Source organism: Schistocerca gregaria, chromosome 11, assembly GCF_023897955.1.
Source record: "Schistocerca gregaria isolate iqSchGreg1 chromosome 11, iqSchGreg1.2, whole genome shotgun sequence".
Taxonomy (NCBI): domain Eukaryota; kingdom Metazoa; phylum Arthropoda; class Insecta; order Orthoptera; family Acrididae; genus Schistocerca; species Schistocerca gregaria.
This window is the reverse complement of record NC_064930.1, coordinates 113,753,755-113,773,565: the sequence shown is the minus strand read 5'-3', so window position 1 is coordinate 113,773,565 and position 19,811 is coordinate 113,753,755. Positions and strand designations below refer to the sequence as shown.

Genomic DNA, 19,811 nt, shown 5'->3' with positions numbered 1-19,811 from the left:
GCTTTGTTGCTGCAAAACTTCGCTAAACACTCAACTGAAACATCTTCATGACACTGTTTTCGCTCGAGTCCAAATTTTCAAATAATATGCAATGTACCACAGTTTTTGAAATGCCTACTATGTCTGCTAGCTGATGCCCTTTCAGTCGTTGATCATCCAGCACCACTTCGTGGATTTTCTTCGCCGTTTCTGGAGACGTCACCTCATTTGGTCAACCACTGCGTTGCTCTTCTTGGCAGCTCGTACGGCTTCGTTTGAACTAAGCTACTCAATATTTTACTGTTGTCAACGAAGGAGCAGACTCTCACAAAGCAGAATCTAGCTCAGTTTTAATATTGGTTATGCTGACGCCCCTTTAAAAAAAAAGTAATATTGTCATACAATGATGATCAATTTTCTCCATTTTCACAAGTTCACTCACAACGTTCACTATTGATAGCTGCCAAACAAATAGTAAACAATGTCGCATCTTCAAACTTGAAACATATGCTTCATAGATCGTATACTTTCTAATCCAGAGATATTTCTCAAAACGACTGCCATCTCTCGGTGAGGCCGAGTACTTATGGGACTACCCTCGTACATGGCATTTCACAATTCCTATTAAAGGCAGAAAAGTTACCATAGGAATGGAGTGTTGTAATAATCAATCCACTACACAAAAAGGAGGTAGACTGGATCGAAATAAGTATAGGGGGTATATCCCTGCTGGATATTACTTATAAAATTTTTTCCAAAGTTCTTTATTTCAGAATTCATGAACAGCTGGACGGTGAACTAGTCAAATATCAAGGAGGCTTTCATCCAGGAGGAACCTGTCCTGATCAAATTCTTAGTCTCAAATGGATAATGAAACATCAAAGGGTCAGGGATAATAAACTAGTGATCAGGTTTGTCGATTTTAAAAAGTCTACTTTAGTACCCATTGTTAATCTCTACTGTCAATTCTTAAAGAATTTGGTTTACAACGGACACTTCTCAACCTCGTTGCAGTCGCCCTTCGAAATACTAAAGCTAGAGTAAGGCTCAGAAATGAATTCTCTGAATCTTTTGAGATTCATGCTGGCCATCGACAAGGCGATGGATTGTCTCCATTATTGTTCAATTGTGTGCTGGAGAAAATCGTGTGTGAATGGAACAAGATATGGCCACCATCTGTTAAGATTGGAAGAAAGATTCAACTTAACTAACTTGCATTTGCAGATGATTTGGCACTGTTGGAAAACAATATTGATGAAGCAAAGGTTCAGATAGAACAACTAGAACAATTAGCTGCAAAGGTCAGATTGAGAAAGCTGTAAACTGATGTAAACCATTGTAGAAATAAACAGGTCTATGTACTTATAAAAAATAAGAGACCTTACTTTTGGGATTACCCTTGTACGTAAGCATCCTGTCCGATCACTTGCGTTAATTCATGTTCATCGTGCATTCCGATGGACTTGGAAAATTCCAGCAGGACAATGCGATATCCCACATGACCATAACTGCTTCAGAGTGGCTAGAGAAACACTATTCTGAGTTTAAATACTTTTGTTGGCCACCAAACTCTCCAGACATGAACATTATTACGCATATCTGGAATGCCTTGCAATGTGCTGTCAGAAAAGATCTCTACCTCCTCGTACTCCTACGGATTTATGGACAGTCCAGCAGGATTCATGGTTTCAGTTCCCTCCAGCACTATTTCAGACATTAGTCGAGCCCGTGCCATGTCGTGTTGCGGCACTTCTGCGTGCTCGCACGGGCCCTGCATGATATTAGGCAGGTGTATCAGTTTCTTTGGCTCTTCAGTAAATATACTGGCAGCAATAGAAAAATTCTGGAGTCAGTTTCAAATACTGGTTCTCTAAATTTTCTCAATAATGTTCCTTGAGAAACACAACATGTTCCCTCCAGGAATCCCCATTTCAGTTCACCAAGCGCCTCCGTAACACTTGGTGTTCAAACCAACCGGTAACAAATACAGCAGCACGCCTCTGAATTGCTTCAACATCTTTCTTTAACCTGACTTGGCAGGTATCCCAAGCACTCACGCAGTACTCAAGAATACATTCCACTAATGCAAGAATACATTGCAGATGAACCACAATTTCCTAAACTTCTCCCAATGAATGAAAGTTGACAATTCACCTCCCGACATGCTCCTTCCATTTCATATCGCTTTGCAACATTACACCTAGATATTTAATTGACATGACTGTCCAGCAACGATGTATTTGAACATTGTGGGTTTGTTTTATTATCTGTATCGTGTTAATCAATCTCCTTCTCTCTACAAATTTCTTTTAATCATCAGCTTTCCTTTTACCCCAGAGTGTTCTTGTGGCCCTTCCTCGCATCCACACCTCTATTGCATATAATCTCTTTCTTTTCTTGTTTCCCTACAGTCCACCCTCTATAATATGATCTTAAAATGTTCCAAATAAATGTCTTGAAAAATTTCTTTGGTCTTTCTATATTAATTGTTTGTTTGGTGAAAAACTACTCTCATTTCTGAATGCTCGTTTAGTCTGCAATTCTTCTTTTAATATCCATTACACTTCTGTTGGCATTTGTTACTGTACTTCCCAAGTGCCAAAATCCATTTACTTGCATTATCATTTTATTTCCTATATTACTGTTTGCCCTTATTTGTCTGTTTGATTTATCTGTAAACATTGCTTTAGTCTTGATGGTGTTTATTTTTCATTTTGTGGCTGTCCAAGGCAAAATTGAGACAATTTTTTAAATATATACTCCATGTTCTTTGCACAACCTGTGAATGCTACTGTTAATGAGCAAATAAAATACAATTCATTTTTACCATTAATGTTGATACCTTTGGTGTTGCTTCTAATTTTTTGCACTGCACTTTCTGTAAATAAATTAAATAAATAAGGAGAAGGGGGGGGGGGAGAGAGAGAGAGGGAGAGAGAGGGCAGCCTCGTGGTACACCTCTCCTTATCCACAACTCCTCATTCCATTGATATCTATTTCTGTACTCTGGTTTTTGTAGATCGTAATTTGTGAAAATTATACAAGGTGTACAACTTTGCTTCTTACACATGTATCATTAAAAGTATTTTGCATCACTGGCCACTACTGTCTCCCATCGTTCGGGCAGCATACGAATCCCGCATCGAAAAAATTGTTCATCTTTTGAAGCGATCCACAAATCGATCAAATTTGTGACTTCTTCACGAGATCGGAAGTGTTGGTCCGCCAGGCTATGCGCCATTGATCTAAACAGGTGATAGTCAGAGGGAGCAATGTCTGGAGAATATGGCAGGTTGGGTAGGACTTCCCATTTCAATGTTTCCAAGTACGTTTTGACCTCTTCTGCAGTGTGAGGTCGAGCGTAATCGTGCTGCAAAATCACTTTGTCGTGCCTCTCGCTGCATTGTGGCCATATGTCTTTTAATGCTCTCCTCAAATGCATTAATTGCATTTGATAATGAGCACCTGTGACTGTTTCAGTCGGTTTTAACACCTCATAGTACATGACGCCGAGCTGGTCCCACCGAATGCAGAGCACAACCTTGGAGCCATGAATATTCAGTTTGGCCGTCAACATGGAAGCACAGCCGGGATATCCCCATGATTTTTTTCATTTAGGGTTGTCGTAATGAACCCATTTTTCATCCCCAGTCACAATTCGATGCAGAAATCCCTTCCATTTTTGCCTCTCAAGCTACTGTTCACAAACACACAAACGCCGGTCAATGTCTCTCGGTTTCAGCTCAAACGGGACTCAAGTTCCTTCTTTCTGAATTGTGCCCACAGCCTTGAGACATTTTGAAATGGCTTGCTTTGTCATCCCCACTAATCGTACCAATTCTTCTAAAGTTTGGTGCAAATCTTCACTCAGCAATGTCTGCAATTCTGCATCTTCGAAAACTCTCTCTTCCACGACAATGCCAGTCTACAAGGTTAAAATAACCATTCTTGAAGCAATGAAACCACTCACGACACGTTTTTTCACTAACAGCATCCTTACCATACGTACTTGAGAACATCTGATGAAACTCAGCCGCTGTTTTCGTCATATTGAAAAAAAAACAGTAACACCTCCCGCAAAAATGATGGGAATTAGGCTTCTAAACTGACATCTTCAATCGAGAACAACTTTATGATGGAGACACAAATCAACTAATGTTTGAATGAGGTTATGTTGATCAAGGTCCAAGGTAACTGCCTGAAGTCTATGATCTGTTTCTTTTAACCACAACTTACCATTGTCGCCACCTGTTGGCAAACGGGGAAAACAATGTTGTACACCTCATAGTGTAGTCAATAGAGTGGTTGCAATGAAGGAAGGATGGGAGTAAAAAGAAAGGCAACAGACTTCTAAAGATGTGAAGAGGATGGCTGTATAGAGAACAGCCACCGAAAGCACTGCTGTGGCGTTCCAACTCACCAGTGGAGCATTTGATGTGGGGTGGACTTTCCTTTTGGCGTCGTGTGTGGCGGCTGGAGCTTGCGGCGTGGACTTCTTCTGTGCCAGCAGCGGCTGCCTCTGCACGGCGTCCTCCTGTGCGTTCTGCTGCTGCTGCTGCTGCTGCTTCTTGGACTTGTACGGTTTCAGCAGGAGTGGGGAGGACCTGAAGGTGAGAAACTTCGATTCATTTCAGCAATAAATGAGTGCAGTGCAGCGGGCAGGAACCAAAAGCTACGGAAACGACACAGTTACTTCCCTGACAGTGTACTGCAGACACTGTTGCATCATTTTTCATGCAGCACATACTGTGACAAAATGTCATGTCAGTTTTTTTAAAGTAATTAGAAGAGGGCACAAATCAATAAACTCAGCTCCAGAGACAAGCAGCTAAAGCAGGTTCTCAGATCTCTATGAAGGCAAATGGTATATGCCAATCATCAACACAGCTCCTAAATCAGGGCGGCAACTTTGTTTTATCGAAATGCTTTGCTACGATTTCCAGGTTTACTCAGCCCAAAATTCCAAATTTCCCTAAACCCATTTTTGTTGTATGTGAGACTGAGTTTACTTGACTTGTCATGTCACTTACTAGTGATTGTTCAAAGTTCAGCTAGGATTTACAGTTTTATCAACATTTCTGTAAGTCATCAGCTAGCCTTCATTGCTCCTGGTAATTACCTTGCTACTGCTTAATTCCTATAATGAAGTAAAAAGAGAAACAAGCCACTGTTAATAATGCCATTTATTTGTAACAAATACCTCGGGTACCAGTTTTGGACAGAATGGTACATCATCAGATGGCTGTTCACATTACTTATTACATATATCTTATGATGTACATGCAATGTAGGCTGACTTTTGTACCTCAGGGTGATGACACCAAATACACACATCAAAAAAAAGTTTTGCATCACCTCAGTTCCAAGAGTTCCAGAACCTGTACGGAAAATTGGAATAGAGAGCAACATAAATAACATTTCCACCCTTTTTATTGTTGTACCACCATACAGCGAGACGTCCAGGGGTGGTCGTCCAGATTGCTGTACACACTGATACCTCTAATACCCATAGCTCGTCCTTTTGCATTGACGCATGCCTGTATTCATCGCGGCATACTATCCACAAGTTGGTCCACATTGTCCCACTCTTGAATGGTGATTCCACATAGATCCCTCAGAGTGATTGGTGGGTCACGTCGTCCATAAACAGCCTTTTTCAATCTATCCCCGGCATGTTCGATAGCGTTCATGTCTGGAGAAAATGCTGGACACACTAGTCGATCGACGTCTTATCCTAAAGGAAGTCATTCACAAGATGTGCACAATGGGAGCACAAATCGTCATCCTTGAAGATGAATGCCTCGCCAATATGCCACTGATATGGTTGCACTATCGGTCGGAGGATGGCATTCTCATATTGTACATCCGTTACAGCACCATCCATGACCACCAGCGGCATACGTCGACCTCACATAATGCCAGCCCAAAACAGTGTCTGGTTAAAGGCATATGTGACACTTATTAGTGAAGAGAACGTGACGCCAATCCTGAGCAGTCCATTCGGCACGTTGCTGAGACCATCTATACCGCACTGCAGTGCGTCGTGGTTGCAAACATGGACCTCGGCACGGATACCAGGAGAGAAGCTGCACATCATGCAGCATATTGCGTACAGTTTGAGTCGTAACACAGTGTCCTGTGGCTGCACTAAAACCATTATTCAAGCATGGTGGCATAGCTATCAGGGTTCCTCCGAGCCATAATCAGTAGGTAGCGGTCATCCACTGCAGTAGTAGCCCTCGGGCGGCCTGAGCGTGACATGTCATCGACAGTTCCTGTCTCTCTGTATATCCTACGTGTCCGAACATTGCTTTGGTTCACTCTGAGATGCCTGGACACTTCCCTTGTTGAGAGCCCTTCCTGGCACAAAATAACAATGCGGACGCGATTGAACCTCCATATTGACCACCTAGCCAGTGTTGAACTACGGACAACACGTGTCGTGTACCTCCTTCCTGGTGGAATGACTCGAACTGATCGGCTGTCAGAACTTTTCCGTCTAACAGGCGCTGCTCATGCATGGTTGTTTACATCTTTGGGTGGGTTTAGTGACATCTCTGAACAGTCAAAGGGACTGTGTCTGTGATACAATATCCACAGTCAACATTTATCTTCAGGAGTTCTGGGAACCAGGATGATGCAAAACTTGTTTTGATGTGGCAAAAATTATTAGTTAAATGTCATAGTATCTAGCTGTTAATTAAAATGTAAGCAGCTTCATTACCATCATTGTCACTACCCTGTGTATTGCTGTGTCATCGTGCGATAACCACAAGAGTACTCAACATTGTTTTGACAACACATCTGACCATCGTTTTCTACTGAGCTCAATATTTCATCTGACCACATATCTTCATGGATGTAGCAAGTGGCCAGATGAAATGCTGTGTTCAGTAAAAAACAATGATCAGATGCACTTCCAAAATATCATCGAATTCTCATCATACCAGGAATAAATTCACAATTCACAACAGCATATCAAAATCCTCGCAGGCGGACACTTTGAGCATGTAATTTCGAAAGACTCCATTAGGAATGAATGCATCATGTTTGAAACTGGACACTATTTACATTATGATCACTGGTAAGATGAACTCACCCTCTAAGAATGAATGTAAAGTGATACTTTGAACTGAAAGCATGTGTCTTCAAATAAAATTCGTTTTCTTAAAAAACCAACCATTCTTTTTGTGTGAGTGATGAATTCACAGCTATGTGACAAATTGCCTCGTGTACATTACTCTCAACTGCTCACAAAATTGTGCATGGGAAATGGACCTAAAGCCTAACAACCCACAAACATTACTTAAGATACCGACATCGGCAAGCATTCCAAAGGTAGTGACAAAATTACAACAGTGCAATATACATCTTCCCCTTTCCTTATCTAACACCATAACTGACTGTTTCTGGAGCATAATCCGAACTACCTGAGATTTCCAGGAAATTAAATTTTCCTGGGGGGACAGGTTTACGGCAGCATCAAGTCATCGCTGTACAGACCAGTGAAAGCAGGTGAAGGATACTTTCAGAATGTTGAAAGATGTAAATACCTAGGAGAATGGACAGTAACTGATCTGACAGAAAAAGAACCTCTGGAGGAACTATTATACAAGATGAATGTAGCATACAAATTCTCTATCAACATTTACAATAAGAAGAACCTTTCACTCAGTGCAAAATTAAGACAATACCAGAAGACCTGCACTCAGCAGAAATTCTGGACTCTGTACGGATATGATTACTTAAGGAGGCTTAACTTGCAGAATGGACAATTTCCAGGAAGGTAATAAGACTCTGAAGAATGGGAGATTGTCAACATATATAATGTGAGCAAACCAAGAACTGTATACCTAGACAGGGAGGTCTTCAAATGGTTTTAGGACACCATGGACTGTAATGAAACTTCCTGGCAGCTTAAAGCTGTATGTCAGACTGAGACTCAAACTCGTGACCTTTGCCTTTCACGGGCAAGTGCTCTACCAACTGAGCTACCCAAGCATGACTCATGCCCTGTCCTTGCAGCTTTTCTTCTGTCAGTACCTCGTCTCCTACCTTCCAAACTTAACAGAAGCTTTCTTTCAGGAGTGCTAATTCTGCAAGGTTCACAGGAGAGCTTCTGTTAAGTTTGGGAAGGTAGGGAGAAGAGGTAATGGCGGAAGCAAAGATGTGAGGACGGGGCGTGAGTCGTGCTTGGGTACCTCAGATGGTAGAGCACTTGCCCGCAAGAGGCAAAGGTCCCAAGTTCCAGTCTCGGTCTGGCACATAGTTTTAATCTGCCAGGAAGTTTCATATCAGCACACACTCTGCTGCAGAGCGAAAATCTCATTCTGGAATCATGGACTGTGTTCTACAGTCACATACTTACGATGGATCAGGTCAGGTAGATGCATTAAGATAATACACGTTCATCTGAACACGAGAATGAAAGTGCACTGGATCTGAGAGGTACAAAAGGAATCTGCAATTAATAGGAATTTAGCAAACAAGGATTTACAACAAGGCAAATTTAAAATAAAAAAAACTGATGTTTCCATAGATTTCTAGCACAGAATTTAATCCAAGAAAAAAAGACCAAGGGAAGAGACGCGATGGAGGCTCCAAAGAAGTGGACAAGGATACAGACAAGAAGAGAAGTAGATGGTCTGAATTAATATTGTCCTTTAACACTATTAAAACACTGGTAGTAAAAAACAATTAATTGTGCATAAAAGCATGACATTTGTTGCAAGCAGCAGAAAATGAAAATCTTTGTGGAGGGTGGTATGGCATCTATAAACTCAGTTGAGCCTTCTGGCAGCCCATAACAGCTCTTATCCTTAGAAGCCACGCACCCAAAACTCTGCTAAATTGAGCTGACCAACCACCATCTCCTTGAAAAACATCACCCGACATCAGCAGTTATAAAAATATTGTTAATATTTTCTGTCATTTTCCCTCAGCTGCTACTCAAATAATGCTCTGTCATATAGATATATATGAATTTGGTCTTCTGCAACTGTATGTTTGTTTGTGTCTACCAAACGTGGATGCAAACATTAACAATATTTTTACTGCCTGTAAAGCATTTCCATTGCAGGCCGAAAACACATTTAAGAAGATCCTCATCCAACTATACAGAACAAGAAATGATTTTAAACTGAACAGAAAGTATAAACTATACCATTTGATTCCAAATTATAGACAACTGAAGATGTTTAGCATGAAGAGACAAAATATATTTGGTACACACAAATTAAACATTCATTAGCAAAAGACAATTTTTCTTTATCTGTCCAATAAAGCACACATTCTAAAAATGTCCACTGTCATCATTTGAATCTGTGTGAAACATATTCAGAATTGCTCCTGATTACTGACATTCTGTAATCCATTATTGAGACATATTTTTATCTATCTTTTGGGGTGGCTGCACCTGAGAGCCTTTAATTACAAGTCACGTCTGGTTGATTTTCTCAAACTGCTCAGTTTACGATAAACTACAGAGGGTATAATTTGAAGACTAATGGTCTGAGACACCGTGTACAGCAACTGGACAAAAATAAGGATAATAAATGTAGACACTAGCCACGGCTGTAGATTGTGCTGTTGTATTTGACAACAAACAACGCCAGTGCAATCCCCACAACGTCACAAGTGTCAGTTATGATCAGAATAGTGTTCTATGTAGCTGTAAGTGCATTATGTCAGTACTAAATAACTTTGAACATGGGCAGAACATTGGTGCTCATATGGTGGATGCTTACACGATGTGATCTGAACTCTCCAGACACCTGGCTGAAAATGACTTACAAGTTGGTGGCGCCCTCGATCGGTAATGCTGGAATTCAGTATGGTGTTGGCCCACCCTTAGCCTTGATTACAGCTTCCCCTCTTGCAGGCATACGTTCAATCAGGTGCTGGAAGTTTTCTTGGGGAATGGTAACCCATTCTTCACGCAATGCTGCACTGAAGAGAGGTATCGATGTCGGTCGGTGAGGCCAGGCGCAAAGTCGGCGTTCCAAAACATCCCAAAGGTGTTCTGTAGGATTCAGGTCAGGACTCTGTGCAGCCCAGTCCATTACAGGGATGTTATTGACGTGTAATCACTGCACCATAGGCTGTGCATTATGAACAGGTGCTCGATCGTGTTGAAAGATGCAATTACCATCCCCAAACTACTCTTCAACAGTGGGAAGCAAGGTGCTCAAAACATCAATGTAGGCCTGTGCTGTGATAGTGCCATGCAAAACAACAAGGGGTGCAAGCCCCCTCCATGAAAAACACGACCACACCATAACACCACCGCCTCCGAATTTTACTGTTGTCACTACAGAAGCAGGCAAATGACGTTCACTGGGGATTTGCCACACCCACAGCCTGCCATCGGATCACCACATGGTGTACCGTGATTCGTCACCCCACACAACGTTTTTCCACTGTTCAATCGTCCAATGTTTACACTCCTAACACAAAGCGAGGCACCGTTTGGCATTTACCAGCGTGATGTGTGGCTTATGAGCAGCCGCTCGACCGTGAAATCCAAGTTTTCTCACCTCCCGCCTAACTGTCATAGTACTTGCAGTGGATGCTAATGCAGTTTGGAATTCCTGTGTGATGATCTGGACAGATGTCTGCCTATTACACATTACGACCCTCTTCAACTGTCAGCGGTCTCTATCAGTCAACAGACGAGGCCGGCCTATACGCTTTTGTGCCATACGTGTCCCTTTACATTTCCACCTCACTATCACATCGGAAACAGTGGACCTAGGGATGTTTAGACTGTGAAAATCTCGCGTACAAATGTACGACACAAGTAACACCCAATCACTTGACCACGTTTGAAGTCCATGAGTTCTGTGGAGTGCCCCATTCTGCTCTCTCACGATGTCTAATGACTGCTGAGGTCGCTGATATGGAGTACCTGGCAGTAGGTGGCAGCACAATGCACCTAATATGAAAAACGTATGCTTTGGGGGTGTCCAGATACTTTTGATCACATAGTGTACATAACCAAGAGGGTTGAAGTATTTGATGTTTCAAGGGGAACTGTATTGAAAATATATACCACATACAGAGAAAGCAAAAAAACAGTACTAAGTCATAATGCAAATGAAAGTGTTTGTTGAGTAATCATGAGAGACGGTCATTGAAGAGGACAGTAGCAAAAAATAAGATAATGGCAGGGGCAAAAGTCACTGTATAACTGAATGTCCTACTCGTGAAAATTGTCAGCACCGAAACAACACAGTGCAAACTCCAAAAGCAGGGAGTTACAGGTCTAGGTGGAATTCCAGAACACCACTCAGTCATGCGAATTCCTGATGTGATAATGAAGCCATAAAACCTGGTCTATGGAGCAATGGAGGATGTCATTTGCTTGGATGAGCCTTGTTGAACGCTGTTTTCAACATCTAGCCAAGTTTACATCCCGAGAACAAAACATAGGGAGTGTTCGGTGATGGCCATATAGTGATATTACTTTTTTTCCCCCCCATCTGTCTTCTGACCGGTTTGATCCAGTCTGCCACGAATTCTTCTCCTCTGCCAACCTCTTCATCTCAGAGTAGCACTTGCAACCTATGTCCTCTATTATTTTCTGGATGTATTCCAATATGATAGGACACCTGTTAAGACATGAGGGAATGGCTTCCATGTTACTAGAGGGAGAAGGCAAAAACTGTGGAGGAAGACAGAGATTGGGATACATCCAGCAAATAATAAGAGGACATGAAACTTCCTGGCAGATTAAAACTGTGTGCCGGACCGAGACTCGAACTCGGGACCTTTTCCTTTTGCGGGCAAGTGCTCTACCAACTGAGCTACCCAAGCATGACTCATGCCCCGTCCTCACAGCTTTACTTCTGCCACTACCTCGTCTCCTTCGCAGGAGAGTTTCTGTAAAGTTTGGAAGGTAGGAGACGAGGTACTGGCGGAAGTAAAGCTGTGAGGACGGGGCGTGAGTCGTGCTTGGGTAGCTCAGTCGGTAGAGCACTTGCCTGCGAAAGGCAAAGGTCCCGAGTTCGAGTCTTGGTCCGGCACACAGTTTTAATCTGCCAGGAAGTTTCATATCAGCGCACACTCCTCTCCAGAGTGAAAATCTCAATCTTAATAGAGGATGTAGGTTGCAAGTGCTACTCTGAGATGAAGAGGTTGGTTCAGGAGAGGAATTCAAAGCGGGCTGCATCAAACCAGTCAGGAGACTGATGACCCCCTCCCCCCCCCCCCCCCCCCCCACAAAAATAAAAATTACTGCCAAGCATCGTGTGACTTGGCTGATGCGGTCAATCCCCTTTGTTCCCCAATGGTGGTGATGTATTCCAAGATGACAGCGCCCCTGTTAACATAGTCGAGAGCTGTTTAGTGCGCATGAAGATGAATTGTTACACTTCCCTGGCCACGACAGTCACCAGATCACAATATTATTGAGCCTTTGTGGTATACTTTATAGATAAGTGTGTGGGGCTCCTCCGTTGTCAACTGAATTTGTGCACTACTTTGCAGGAAGATGAAATATTACTGTATCCCATTCCTACCAATTAGAACCCCTCAGAGAGCATTAAAGATAAATACCAGTCCTAATTGTTTATTTTGAATAAGCCAAAAGCATTTAACATTGTTCTTATGTGAGAAACACAATATAAATGTGAAATTAATACTGTAACTAATCGAAAGAAATAGAGCACGTGGTCAGGATGTACCAGTAAACCTATCGTTATAAAATTACTACCGCAAATTAAATATAACACTAATTGGATCTCCGATATATGTTAGCACTAAAATTCAGGCACTAGTTGATTTGTTATAAACAAATTTAGAAATGTAATTGTTACCTGTAACATAATTGGTCAGAAAATGTTATATTAACTCGTAACTAAGTTGAAAATAGGTTCACCTTGTTCAGCAATGAGATTTTAAAATTTTAGCAATGTGTATCTCACTTCTGATTGTGATTTTACATAAAACCGTAATTTTCATTGTATGTAATTGTTAACAAAAGTATAAACAGAGGTCGTGCAGGCACCTTGGGGCACTCGTTTTTTGGCTATGGTTACGAGCATATGTATTGTAGGCTCACTTGTTTGATGATTGTTGTGAACTCTGTGATGTTTGATGTCAACTTTGGGTACATGTGATGTAACCGGTACAGTTCACCAGGCTCGGACACCAGAGTCCTGGAAATATATTGGTATTAAAACTGCACTGAACTTTGGAATTATTTGGGAGTCTTCCGTAATCCTTTTCATAGGCTGCACAGCGACAAGACAAAAATCCAGGAATTTCACAAAACCTGAAGAACTAAATAACTCGCAATGTTGGTAGAATTGACGTGAAAACAACAGCGCATGGACTGGGCATTTCACTCAAAACATTTGCAACACGGAGGAGAAAATATAAACATCTCAAAGAATAATGTACAATTCACTCGGAAACCATACAGAGCCTGTATTCATCCATTTTAAGATGACTGGAAGCTGTTTTGAATGCGAACTGTTTTTCTACACCATACGAGGCATCAGAATGTGTTGTGTTTTTGGTGTTTCGACATTTTTGTCCACTCCCTGTATGCACTGTGCCGTCTGACAAAATTTGACAACTGTAGAACTAAAGAATGGCAAGTGGAAGGAACTACTGTAAAACTATTTCCAGAACATACCGGCCTCGGGCGAAGCAGCAAGTGCAGTGCCCGCAACATTTGGACCTGGTACAGAAACACATCCTCAGAGAAAAGTATCCTCAGGGGGTGCAAAAGCGAATTGTGGGAACCGGCTGGTGACTTACCTAGAGCTGCGGTCCTCACTGAGGCTCCTGCGGTTGCGAGGACTGTTGCCCGTGGCAGACGCGAACAGGCTGGCTGCCGGGGACAGAAACCTCCGCAGTCCTGAGCTCTTCGTCTTCTGCTGTTGCTGTTGCTGTTGCTGTTGCTGCTGTTGCTGCTGCTGCTGCTGCTGCTGCTGCTGCTGCTGCTGCCGCAGCTGCTGTTGTTGTTGCTGCTGTTGTTGTTGCTGCTGCTGCTGACGATGCTGCTGCATTGGCGACGCACGCAGCTTCGGCACGCCCTGTTGCGGACGGGTGCCTGCCGGCGGTTGTGGTGACATCGCGGTCCGACGCACGACTGGTGAGATGGGCTTCGGCTTGATGGCATCCCGGTCTGGAGAACTTGTCAGCTGCTTCGGGGGCGACGGCGTAGAGGCTGACGGCTCAGCCGGCGCTGACGGCTGCCTCTTCGGCGGTGTCGACGGTTTCTCCACCAGTGCCGTTACCTTCACGGTCTGGTAGCCTGTTTGCACATCCAGTTTCCGTCATTAGCTCATTCCTCACAAAGAATAATTAAGATTGTCATCACATTTCCGTCTCGAGTACCTACAGTGCTTCCCCACTCGATTACGTGTGTGTGCTTTACATTACATTCAATTGTAATCGAAAATCTTTCGTTGCTTTTAATTGTCATAAAGTATAAAACTTAATTTTTCCAGAATAAAATTAGATCAAACAATTGAAAATCTGGAAGTCGCTACTTGCCACATAGAGAAGACACTCAGTGGTAAACAGGCACATTTATTATTTTTTTATTTATTTATTGTTCCGTGGGACCACATTAAGGAGAAGTCTCCACAGTCATCGTACGAGTTGATACGTGAAATTATAACACGGTAGTAGAAACAGATAAAATAAAATGTAAAAAACATATTCAGGTGACAAGTTGTAAGTTTAAATAAAGAAAATCAACAATGTAACATTGAAATTTGCTTAATTTTTTAGCTCTTCCGAGAGCTCCTCAACAGAATAGAAGGAGTGGGCCATGAAGAAACTCTTCAGTTTAGACTTAAAAGAGTTTGGGCTACTGCTAAGATTTTTGAGTTGTTGTGGTAGCTTGTTGAAAATGGATGCAGCAGAATAGTGCACTCCTTTCTGCACAAGAGTCAAGGAAGTGCATTCCACATGCAGATTTGGTTTCTGCCTAGTATTAACTAAGTGAAAGCTGCTAACTCTTGGGAATAGGCTAATATTGCTAACAACAAATGACATTAAAGGAAATATATACTGTGAGGGTAATGTCAGAATTCTCCGACTATTGAATAGGGGTCGACTAGAGGTTCTCGAACCTTTTCGTGTTGAACTGTCACTTATTTCAGATACTGTTCTACTGGCAAATAAAGCAGCATTTAGTTTCTGAACAAGATCCTGAACATGGGCTTTCCACAACAGCTTACTATCTATCCGAACGCCTAGGAACTTTAACTGTCCCGTCTCGCTTATAAAATGGCCATTCTGTGTGATCAAAATTGTTGAATTGTGAGTTAGAAACTGTAAAAACTGAGTCTTACTGTGATTTAGCATCAAATTATTTTCCACAAGCCACGAACTTATTTCATGAACTACATTATTTGATACTGTTTCAATATTACACACAAGATCCTTCACTACCAAGCTGGTGTCATCAGCAAACAGAAATATTTTTGAATCACCTGTAATATTGGTTTGTTGACATCATAAAGCAGATGAGGATAGGTCTGAATGACATCATGATCAGGCTAGATGTGGTCTCTTCGTTTACAAAGGAAGATACATTAAAACTGTTGGCTGCTCCTTTCTCTCCTGAAATACTGAAATTATTTCAACACACCTTGACGACCTCCTATTTTTTGTATGGTGAAAATATTATGAAATGACTGACGGAACAGGCATGGGTTCGCCACTGTCACCAGCCGTAGCTATCTTCTTCATGGAGGATTTCGAAGAACGGGCATTGAACAGTGTTCCCTTAGGTCCATCCTGCTTCTTCAGGTATGTTGATGATACATTTTTATTCTGGCCACATGGCAATGAGGCACGGCAGCAGTTTGTTGATCATTTGAATGGTATACATCAGAACACATGATTTACAGTGGAGGTGGAGAAGGATGGAAAGTTACCCCTCTTAGATGTGCTGGTGGAGTGAAAATTAGATGGATGTATCGGACAATCTGTGTACAGAAAACCGACGCATACAGATTTGTATCTAAATGCGCGTAGTTTTCAGCACCCAGCTCAGAAGAGAGCTATGCTGAATACCTTGGTACACAGAGCAAGGACTATTTCGGACAAGGATCATCTCGGCTCTCAGATTAATCATCTGATGACAGTATTCAGAAAAAATGGATATTCCGATCATGATATCAGATCTACTCTGGCGAAGAAACCTAGGAAGGACGCTGTTCGAACAGATCAAGAAGACCAACACATCGCGCGGCTACCATTCTGCAGTGCAACGACCACCAAGATTGGCAGTCCTGAGCCCGCAGGGGATCAGACCAGTCTTCCGGCCACTCAGGAAGATTAAGGAGATGTTGTGACCCGTGAAAGATAATCTTGGCCTGAGAGTACCAAAAATTTACAGCATTCCTTGAGAGTGTGGCAAAAATTATGTGGGCCAGTCTGTAAGAACTGTTGCTGATCGCTGTGTGGATCATCAGCGTCACCTGAAATACGGATATCTAGAAAAATCAGCGGTGGCAGAGCACAGTATGTTAAATAAACATAAGATTTTATTCGATGAAACAAGACTACTTGCTCACGCTTCAAACTATTGGGACTCTGTCATCAGGGAAGCAGTTGAAATTAGACTCTGTGAAAATAATTTCAACAGAGACTCCGGTTATGCACTCAGCAATGCATGAAGCGCGCAATTGATAAAGAAAGAGTGGAGAGGGAGACTTCTTACATTCCTCGCAGTCCTCCACCTGTTGCTATGGATGGCGCTGTAAGCAAAGCTGGATAAAACGCGCAAAGAAAATCTCTGGATATAGAGGCTACCACCTCGGTACGCGCCGTTTTCACTGTGAAGTCATCCAGCCAATGAGAAGCTGTCCACTGCTTATAAGAGCGGAAGCCTCACCAGTACACGACAGCCAGTTATACCCCTGACGAAGGTAACGGAAGTGCTCATCAAAAGCTTGGGATGTTATCCAAATTTGATGCGGCAAATAAATCGAGAACTTTTTGTGTGAGGACTCCATCGCAAAAGACTTCGTAGTCATAGAAGACATATTATTTATGTCAATAAGAAACAGTAGTGGCCCCAGCACCGACCCTTGGGGAACGCCCCACTTAACAGTGCCCCATTGGGACTGAACATTACTACCACTCTCAATAATGCAGAGAATTGCCTTCTGCTTTCTGTTCTTAAAGTAAGAGGAGAACCAATTGTAAGCTACTCCCCTTACTCCATAATGGTCCAACTTCTGCAGTAATATTTTGTGGTCAACACATCAAAAACAGACTTTCAGATACTTACACGGTGTCCAGAAATGTTGTGACAAACTTCAAGGGGTTGTAGAGGGTGTCTTGAGGAACAAATCAGGGATAGGATCCAGTGTACAGAAGCATCATCCGACAATGCTACAAAGCATTGAAATTATACAGGCACCGGTGTCTGCCACTACACTTCCCTCTGACAGACAAGCCTTGGACAATGTAAGATGTAAACTGGAATAATACATCTGAGATTGTCACAAGAGTGGAGATGAATTAAGCAGGAAGGTGAGTTGTTCAAACAAGTTTAGAATACCGGTAATCAAATGTAATTCCATGTTCAGAAAAGATTGTTCTGTATTGAGAAATGTAATACGCTGTGTTACAGTTCAGCTTCACTGTTGATAAACTTTAACGTCAGAGCAGTAATGCAGAAGAAGAAAAAACCACCCAGAGCAGGAATAATGATAATACAAAGAATAGGGATCATTGACAAAGACTGAAGTTGATGGTTGATGTAGTCCTTCTGAATGAAACAAAGAGAAGGTTTGAAGAACTGATGAATGCAATGGACTGCATACTTATCATAAATTACAGCTTCAAAATGGTTAAAAACATTAAAGTGATAAGAAGTGGTTGAAAGTAGAATGTTGTATGCTGAACTACAAAACTGTGAAAGACACAGAGGTAGTCAGACTGGAAAAATTCTCTTATTGAGAGACCAATATTACACAGGATAGCTTAGACAAGAAATACACTGATGGAAAAAAATCACACCACCAAACAATAATTAATGCAGATTAATGGAATTTCGAAAATACACTGCTGGCCATTAAAATTGCTACACCAAGAAGAAATGCAGATCATAAATGGGTATTCATTGGACAAATACATTATACTAGATCTGACATGTGATTACATTTTCACGCAATTTGGGTGCATAGATACTGAGAAATCAGTACCCAGAACAACCACCTCTGGCTGTAATAACGGCCTTGATATGCCTGGCATTGAGTCAAACAGAGCTAGGATGGTATGTACAGGTACTGCTGCCCCTGCAGCTTTAACTTGATACCCCTTCGAGAGTAGTGGCTGGCGTATTGTGACGAGCCAGTTGCTCGGCCACCATTGACCAGACATTTTCAGTTGGTGACAGAATTGGAGAATGTGCTGACCATGGCAGCAGTCGAACATTTTCTGTATCCAGAAAGGCCCGTACAGGACCTGCAACATGCGGTCGTGCATTATCCTGCTGAAATGTAGGGTCTTGCAGGGATCGAATGAAGGGTAGAGCCACGGGTAGTAGCACATCTGAAATGTAACGTCCACTGTTCAAAGTGCCATCAATGTGAACAAGAAGTGACTGAGACGTGTAACCAATGGCACCCCATACCATCACGCTGGGCGATACGCCAGTATGGCGATGATGAATACACGCTTTCAATGTGCGTTCACTGCAATGTCACCAAACACGGATGTGACCATTGTGATGCTTTAAACAGAACCTGGATTCATCAGAAAAAATGACGTTTTGCCATTCGTGCACCCAGGTTCGTCGTTGAGTACACCATCGCAGGCGCTCCTGCCTGTGATGCAGCGTCAAGGGTAACCGCAGCCACTGTCTCTGAGCTGATAGTCCATGCTGCTGCAAATGACGCCGAACTGTTCGTGCAGATGGTTGTCATCTTACAAACATCCCCATCTGTTGACTCAGGGAACGAGATGTGGCTGCACGATCCGTTACAGCCATGCGGATAAGATGCCTGTCATCTCGACTGCTAGTGATACGAGGCTGTTGGGATGCAGCACGGCGTTCCGTATTACCCTCTTGAACCCACCAATTCCATATTCTGCTAACAGTCATTGGATCTCGATCAATGTGAGCAGCAACGTTGTGATATGATAAACTGCAATTGCGATAGGCTACAATGGGATCTTTATCAAAGTCGGAAACATGATGGTACACATTTCTCCTGCTCACACAAGGCATCACAAGAACATTTCACCAGGCAACGCCAGTCAACTGCTGTTTGTGTATGAGAAATCGGTTGGAAACTTTCCTCATGTCAGCACGTTGTAGGTGTCACCATTGGCGCAATATCTGCAGATGGTGTAAAAAGGCAAAGAAAGTCTTTCAATCATCTCTTTGACACAACAAAAAGGTTGCCAGTGTGCTGCAATATTATGAACTCTCTTATGTATCCAAAGCCAGTGTTTCTTCCAAAATTTTTCAATCTCAAAGGCCTTTATAGTTGCATAGATACACGTTGGATCAAAAAAATACTCCATAGTCCAAAAGAAAGCTTACTCTGGGTGACTCCTGTAATGCTTTTAGATGACTATGGATGTCCAGCAAGATTCCACAAATGTTTTATTAGATCATTAGATCTAAAATCTATTGATGTTAGTCATTATCAACTGAGCTGTAAATCTCTTGTTTCATTTTGTAGAAATACAAACGTGAATAAATTTTGTAATTATGTCAACTGGACTTCCATATCTGATAGTGTTAGGAATCTTGCTACACTGGAGGAACATGCTGCCAATTAAGAGTGTCCGTTGGCTTCATTCTCATCCCCAGATACTTACATAATTACTTCCACATGTACTCCAAA

The 19,811-nt window shown here is 42.2% G+C and overlaps 1 protein-coding gene across 1 annotated transcript in view; it reads right to left on the bottom strand.

Moving 5' to 3' along the window:
- Nucleotides 1–19,811, bottom strand: part of LOC126295230 (uncharacterized) — a 2,305,622-nt gene that overhangs the window by 1,802,214 nt on the left and 483,597 nt on the right. Inside the window, exons 13-14 of the mRNA XM_049987579.1 lie at nt 13,744–14,242; nt 4,400–4,583 (exon numbers count right to left, since the gene is read on the bottom strand). Coding sequence (XP_049843536.1) covers nt 4,400–4,583; nt 13,744–14,242 — 683 coding nt within the window. The remainder of the gene's footprint in view (nt 1–4,399; nt 4,584–13,743; nt 14,243–19,811) is intronic.